Source organism: Maylandia zebra, linkage group LG1 (assembly GCF_041146795.1).
Source record: "Maylandia zebra isolate NMK-2024a linkage group LG1, Mzebra_GT3a, whole genome shotgun sequence".
Classification (NCBI taxonomy): domain Eukaryota; kingdom Metazoa; phylum Chordata; class Actinopteri; order Cichliformes; family Cichlidae; genus Maylandia; species Maylandia zebra.
Window position 1 is genome coordinate 31,639,940 of NC_135167.1, and position 8,127 is coordinate 31,648,066.

The 8,127-nt window shown below is 43.5% G+C and overlaps 1 protein-coding gene across 1 annotated transcript; it reads right to left on the bottom strand.

Annotated features, from left to right (window-relative positions):
• Nucleotides 1–4,033: 4,033 nt before the first annotated feature.
• On the bottom strand, nucleotides 4,034–6,166 carry LOC112435198 (E3 SUMO-protein ligase ZBED1-like). The gene is made up of 3 exons (XM_024803362.2): nucleotides 5,049–6,166; nucleotides 4,620–4,872; nucleotides 4,034–4,450 (listed from the first exon to the last, which is right to left on the bottom strand). Exons 1-3 carry the CDS (start codon nucleotides 6,164–6,166, stop codon nucleotides 4,034–4,036), a joined length of 1,788 nt encoding a protein of 595 aa, XP_024659130.2.
• Nucleotides 6,167–8,127: the final 1,961 nt, after the last annotated feature.

The following is an 8,127-nucleotide window of genomic DNA, read 5'->3' on the forward strand; positions in this document are numbered from 1 at the left end:
GAGTAAATGTGGGGTGATAGGTCTGCTGTTAACTATCGCCATCACTTCATAAAGATAGGTTCTTAGAGATGAACTGTCCAATGATCTGGATGACTGATCCAGAATGGTTGTCAATACACTTCGGATCGTACGAATTTGCCTTTCCCAGGCTCCACCCATATGACTGGCAGAGGGAGGATTCATCACAAACTCACAGCCTAGCTGTTTCAAACTTTCCTGATCCATTTCCTTTACTGCTTCCAGAAACTCACGTCTGGCTCCAACAAAATTGGTGCCTTGATCTGATTGCAACTGACGTACATTCCCACCCAAAGCGATGAAAGAACGCAGTGAGTTTAGAAAAGCGTCGGTTGACATATCATCAAGTAGCTCTATGTGCACCGCACGAGAGCATAGACAGGTAAACAGAAGCCCGTAACAATCCATCCCACAATACGTGAAGGGAGGGGTGGTCTCCATTCTCTCACTTGGTAGCTTTGCCATCTTTTGCTCTTCTCCTCGACGTCTGAATTTCCTGCACTTAATACAGTTGTAGATAAAGGATGATACTGCTTGACTGCATCCTAGTATCCATATTCCGTTCGATCTCAGCTCATTTATCGTCATGCCCCGTCCTTGATGTTTCACCCGCTGATGATAGTGATCAATCAGTAACTTTGGGATATGGCAAGTCTTTGGTAAGATAACCGGGTGCTTGACGTGTGGCTGCAATGTAGAACGCTCTAATCTACCTCCCACTCTAAGAACACCCTTCTCATCCAGGAAGGGATTGAGTCGATAGAGTCTATTTGTTCTGTCCTTGGGTAGATCCTTTCGCGTTTGAAGTGCCTTGATTTCCTTGCAGAAGATTGATCTTTGTACAATGGATATGACTTTAAGCTTCTTTCCTTTCTTCAAGGTTAGTGGCTTTATTGCTTCTCCTTTCCAAGCCCTTAAACTCTTTCACAAATCTGAGAAGTCTTGCCATAGCTTTGACCAACCTTGACCAACTGGAGAATTTCAGAAAACGTTCTGCCAAAGAATTTGTTTCTGTAGTTGTATGGAGTACAACAACTTTGCGTACTTCTGGATCCTCTGCATCAAGTTTCCCCACCGTGACTTCTTCATGGGGAAGTTTCTCTTGCCAAAGAAAACTTGGACCACTAAACCAGTTGGAGGTAATGAGGTCTTTGGCCTTCAGTCCGCGCGAGGCATGGTCTGCTGGATTGAGATCTGATACCACAAACTTCCATTGCATCGGTTGAGTGCTTTCCTTAATACGCTGAATGCGATTTGCAACGAAAACATGGAAACGTCTCGCATCGTTGTTGATATATCCCAAGACAACTTGAGAATCTGTCCAGAAGAATTCTTGAGCATCTTCTAGCTCCAACTCTGCTTTAAGCATGTCACTAATCCGCACTGCTACAACTGCTGCAGACAGCTCCAATCTTAGCACCGTAGTAACCTTCGTGGGTGCTACTCTGGACTTTGCAAAGACAAGAGCGCAGTGGACTTGTCCTGCTTCACTGACAGCTCTCAGGTACGTACAAACACCATACCCTGAAACACTTGCGTCTGAGAAATGGTGAAGCTCGTACTTCTGAACTGTTTGAAAATCTTTTGGCACGTAACATCTGTCAATTTTGACATCTGCTAGATTTTTTAGATCCAACAACCAGGACTCCCACCGTGACTTCAGATCGCTTGTGAGTGGTTCGTCCCAATCTGCTTTCTCACGACACATTTGCTGTAGTATCTGCTTCCCAAGTAGAACAAAAGGTGCCACAAAGCCAAGTGGATCGTAAATAGAGGCTACTGTGGACAACACTCCTCTTCTGGAAAGTGGCTGCTCGTTCACAACTACTCGAAACTGGAAATGATCCGAGTCAATGCACCATTTGACACCTAGGGCTCTTTCAATTTGTTGCTCGCCCAGTGACAAGTCCTTTCTTACTGTTTCTGCACAATCTTCTTCCGCCAGCGAATTAAGCACTTGCTTACTGTTTGAGACAAACTTGTGAAGTCGCAAGCCTCCTGTGCTGCAAAGTTCCTTTGCTTCCTTCACCAAACGAATTGCCTCTTCTTCTGAGTGGAAACTGATAAGACCATCGTCCACATAAAAATTTCGCTCAATGAATCTTATGGTAGCTTCACTGAACTTGCCTTGACCTTGTGCAGCAATATACTTGAGACCAAAGTTCGCACAGGCAGGGGAAGAAGCAGCTCCAAACAAGTGTACGCACATGCGATAGACAGATGGAGTAGAGTTGAAGTCTCCATTGTCCCACCACAAGAAGCGAAAGTAATTTTGATCTTCTTCTCTGACTCTGAATTGATGAAACATGCGCTCAATGTCGCACATCACTGCAACTGGACCTTTCCGAAATCGGCACAGGACCCCCACTAGAGAGTTGGTTAACTCTGGCCCTGTAAGCAGGTAGTCGTTCAAGGACACCCCTCCGTACTTTGCTGAACAATCAAACACCACTCTTATTTTGCCAGGCTTTTGAGGATGATACACTCCATGGTGTGGAATGTACCAGGCAGGGCCTTTGTCCAGGTCTACAGAGGGAACTCTTTCTGCATCACCACGCTCTATAGTCTCTCTCATGAACTCTGTGTAGTCTTTGTGGTATTGCTTGTCCTTCTCAAATCTTCTCTTCAAATTTTTGAGTCTGTGTTCTGCACAGCTCCGGTTGTTTGCCAGACTTGGTCTGTCTTCCTTAAATGGCAAAGGTAACTCACAGTGTCCATCTGCTTTCATCTTCACTCCTTCTTCCATTATGGAGATGAACCTTAAATCTTCTTGTGAGAAGTGTGAATCGTCCACCTTTCTTTCATTGAAGTCGGACTTGAGCACTTTAATTACATCTGCAGATGTGACCACCTCTTTAACTTGTGTGCGACAGACGTATTGCACTTCTTTGACCAACTGCTCAGCTGACTGATTGGGTGTCACTTCCTTGACAATGATCTTGTGGCTACATCCTATGGCATCCCCATAGTCAACACATGGATTAGCTCCTCCAACTATTGTCCAGCCAAGGTCTGTTCTTTGGGCAAAAGGTTCATTATCTTTTCCCGCCACAACTTCTCTGGGTACCAACACTTGTGAACAATTGTAACCAATGAGCAGGCCTACGTCACATTCAATCAGTGGAGCGATTTCTTCAGCCAGGTGCTCTAAGTGTGGCCACGCTCTTGCTGTCCTTTGTGTGGGAATATGACTCAAATTCGCAGGAATAAACTCTCTTGTGTATGTCACAGGAAGAGGAATTCTCCTTGAAGAAGAGAAACCTCTGACCTGTAACCCAGACAGCCTTTGACTTGGTACTAAAGTGTCTTTAGAAGACATTGTCGAGAGCTTTAACTGCACACATTCCTTCTCTGCATCCAGAGCATCTGCCTTTTCCTTCAAGACGAATGTCGTGTCACTTTGGCTATCAAGAAGAGCATAGAGAAGAATCTCATGTTCAGGATTGCTTGTTGTGGATAACCAAACTGGAATGATTGTAGATGTGAGATTACTTCTGTCACTTTGAATCACACGGTTTGATATTGCTTAGTGCTGTCAAGAGATTAAAAAAAAATAGAGATTAATTAATTATGATTTTTAATTAATTGATCTAATTAATCTCTTTTTTAATCTCACCTAAAAATAGCTGAGGAAAGCCCTCAACTTATTGTGGCAGACCAAAAGACTGATATAACAAAGAAAGTGACTTTATAAAGTCATTTATTGTTTAACAAACGTTAAACAGATGCAACCATTTACATACTGTTGTATTCTTTTGTAAAATAAGTGGAAAAATAAATACAAATAAAATCAAATAAATTAAGTGCTGCAAGTTAGCACATCAGAGTTGCTCTTTTCTGAGCAATACAGCACTGAAATTCCTCTGCTTCAGATAATGAAAAATAAAACTGACATTGCAGTGCTGCAAGTTAGCACATCAAAGTATTCTTCCATCACAAAAAAAAGTGCTGAACATCAAGCAATCTATTCTAGTAGGCTACAAATGACACAGCAGCTATGCTGACCACATGTGTCTCATTTCTTCTTCCTCAGCCAGTCGCTAAGACACACCAGCCTGGTAACATTTTCTGGAAGCAAGGCTGCCCTTTTCTTTTGCACTATGTGGCCTGCAAGGCTAAAGAGTCTCTCACAGGGTACAGAGGTAGCTGGGGAGGCCAGGTACTTTTGTGCTAGGACTGACAGCTTTTCATAGACTCCTGAGTGAGCATACCACCACTGCAGGGGACAGTCATCAATACTGATGCTGGGTTCTGCTCTGTAGCGCTGCAGCTCTCCAGACTCAATTCCATCTTCTAAGTCAGAGTCAGACCCCAGAAGGAGTTCGCTCCTCCTCTTCTTCTGAGCTGGTCCATCATCCTCTGTGGAGGGCTGGAGACTATCTGCTCTTCTGGGCTCTGCTGCCTGGAGCATATTCTCCAGAATGGTCCACACCTGAATGAATGAATGAATGAATGAATGAATGAATGATTGTGATTAAAACTAAGTGCTTTTTTTTAATTTTATTTAATCTTGTAAAGAACTTTGTGTGCCATATAATAAATAAAAGTTTGATTTGATAATGAATTGGACTCATTAGTCCAGCTTAACCTTATTGTCCTACCTGTTCCCTCTTTTCTCTTGGAAGACATTTCAAATCCTTAAACCGTGGATCCAATGCTGTGGCCACCTCGAACCATATCTCGTTGCCATTAGCTCGTCGTGCTGCCAGATCCTTCTGGAAGGCATTCTTGAACTTCACCACGTAGGCAGGATCATCATCAGTAATGTCCATGACACGGTACAGATGGCGAAAAGCAGGCAGCACTACAGAGCAAGAGACGTAGGCCTCACCACCCAGCAGCTCTGTCACATACCTGCAGAGGTGGAGAGGTTTGCTAAATAAACCTAGCTGGATTCATTTAAATCAAAGTGTAACTGATTTCCAATTTAATTGTCCTTAAAAGTTCCTTGTTATGTTCATTAATTTTGATTTTACACATGTAACAGTAGTTTATATAATTAAAATGGGAAGGTGTTTATTTGAACTTACTTGCATGGTTCAAGCAGGAGCTCCAGCCTCTGCAGTTTCGCCCACTCAGCTTCGGTTGGCAAGACCAACCTGTGGTTCTGTTGGTCCAACGTAGCCTGGACAGCCTCTCGGTTACATAGGAGGCGTGAGACCATTGCGAGAGTCGAGTTCCACCTGGTGGGTACATCCTGTATAAGTTGATCGCTCTTCTTTCCGAGTGCTACTTGTTGTTGGTTAAGTTCTGTGGTACTCGCAGGGCTTTGTTTAAAATGACCAACAATCTTGCGGCACTTTGCCAGTACACCGACAAAACCACTGCTATCGAGACATACCGTGATGGTCCTCTGGAGAATGTGAGCATTGCAGGCGATGTGCTCATATGGAAGTGCTCTCATAGCAGCCAGCATGTTTGCTGCGCTGTCTGTGCCAATGGTGGATATCTTGTTTTCAATACCCCAGTCATTTGCTACCTTGAGGAACTGTTCGGCGCATTTATCAGCAAAGTGCCTGGTTTCTGTTCTCATGACGGTCAGTGCAAATGAGTTGAGGTTCCACTCACTATCAATAAAGTGTCCAGTCACCCCAAAATAGCTGTGGTTGCCAGCTGAGGTCCAGTGATCTCCGGTTATAGCAACACAGTTGGGAGAATCCTCCGCCAAAATCTCAAGTTTGTTTTTCTTTTCGCCGTCGTACATTTTGCTGATTTTGGTCGTTACTGTAGTCCTGCACGGCGGCTTGTATGACGGGTCATTGGACGCAATTTGCAACACCTCTGTCAATCCTTCGTCCTCTACTATATTTATCGGCCTACAGTTCATCGCTATCCACTTGGCAATAACATTAGTCAGCCTGTCGGTCGCAGACTTGCTTATACGAGGGGTATTCTCTAGTTTTGTTTGGCGAAAAGCTTTGCTCTGGCTTGCTATATTGCTAACGTCTTCACTGCTAGCTGTTGCTGCACTCGCGGCTGGGTGCTTTGCGTTGAGGTGATAGGCCAAACTTGAGCTGCTTCGGTGGTAAGCAAACTCCTTCTTACACTCTAGGCAGACCACTTTACCTTTGTCAATGGTGCCGTCGGGGCGTTTATGAAATACAAATTTCCCGTTCATTGGGCCAACAACTCTCAGATGCGCCTCCATATCCACACTGTAAGCTAATCACCACTTCTCACCTTGACCTCACGACGTGACTCCACCCCCAACAAGTCAAGCACAAGGAGCCCAGCACATAAAAACGGATTTTATAACATAGCAACTCTCATACAAAATCAATGACGTCAAGAGATTAAAAATTAGATTAACGAGATTAAAAAACATAACGCGCTAAATAGCATTGTAATTAATTAATCGCAATTAACGCGATAATTTGACACCCCTAATATTGCTTCACTTGGTGCTTCCTTGGGTTTGGTTTCTCTACTCTCTTTATTGCCTTCCATCTCTTTCATTTGTGGTTCCTTGTCACTTTCCTTTTCTTTCCTTTTCTTTGAGGTCTTGTCTCGTTCCTCATGCAAACATGTCGGGTGTTTCCCTTTACATGTGTCACACATCTTTCTCTTTTCACATTTCTTTGATTGGTGTCCAAAGCCTAGACATCCAAAGCACAGTCCCTTAGTTTGCACAAACTTGACTCTTTCACTCAAGACCTTGTCCATAAACTTCCTACATGTGTGAATGCTATGATTTGAGTTTTCACAAAACACACATTTTTTTGTGTTGGACGTCTCTTCTGCAGCACTCACTAGCACCTTTGCTCCAACACTTCTTGTCTTGAAAGATTTCATTTTCTCTGAGTCACCTGCTTTGAGTGCATGAAGCGATGTTACTGGATTGCACGCAATCTTGGCTTCTCTCGCAATGAAGTCAACAAAGTGGCTAAATGTTGGAAAAGAACCATCTTGTTCTTCAATTTCAATGACCTTTCGATTCCATCTTGCTGACAACCAATCAGGTAGCTTGCTTAGCATTCTCTGATTCTCATTGCAGTCATTCAAAACTTCAAGACCTTTAACCTGAAGCATGGCCGCTTCACATCCTCTGAGAAAATCTGAAAATTCTCGAAGTTCAACGCTATCCTTGTTCCCAATCCTTGGCCATGATGTCAACTTATCTCTGAAAGCTTTGGTGATTACAAATGAACTTCCATATCTTTCCTCCAAAATGTTCCATGCTGAGTAATAAGCACGCTCTGTTCCCAACAGAAAATAACTCTCAACAGCCTTTCTCGCCGGTCCTCCAACATACTTGTGAAGATAGTAAATCTTTTCATTCACTGGGATGTTCTTTCTGTCTATCAGCATTTGAAACGACATTTTCCAATCCTTGTACTTGAGAGGATCTCCGTTGAAGACTGTAGGTTCTGGTACTGGTAGGCGACTTATGTGAATGGACTCAGCTAGAGCTTGGGCCAATGTTGTGGTATTATCTTCCTGTTTGCTTTCTCTTGGTTGTGACCTTAAGTTGGCTTGTGGCATATCAAACGGCTCTGCATTTGCATTAAGTTGCGAATGTGCAAACTGATTCATCGGTTTAGCTGTGACATTTCTCCGTTTGCTCCTTTCGTGCAGAAGGTCTGATATTTCTTCATCTGAACTTCCTTCTTCATTGTACACTTTCAAACGTGCTTTAGCAGCATTCATTCTCTTTACTGTTTCTAGCCTTTCAAGCTCTCTTCGCTTTTGCTCTAAGGCCTTCTGTTTCTCAGCATTCTCTGCTTCAAGGATTTCAAGTGCCTTTCTTTCACTTTCCAATTCCTCCATAATCTTCAGAGTTGCTTCAGTAGCCGCAAGCTCTGCAGCTGCTTCTTGCCTCTTTACAGACAACTTACTTGAGCTTCTTGATTGCCTGCTATTCGAACCTTTGGATCTTTGAGAGGCGGCAGAATTGAATGCTGATCCTATATCACTCCAGTGAACCAATCTCTCAGAAAGTTCTTCGTCTTCTTCTGCTGCTAATTTTTCTTGAGCTAGCTTTATCATCTTTTGAGAAACCGCATCACAGGTGTCCACTCTGCGGCGAGTGTCTGCATCAGGAGTTTCATGATTGCGCAGTTCATCATAAACTTGTTTCACTTCTGCCGAGGTATGTTCAACTCGGCCGAT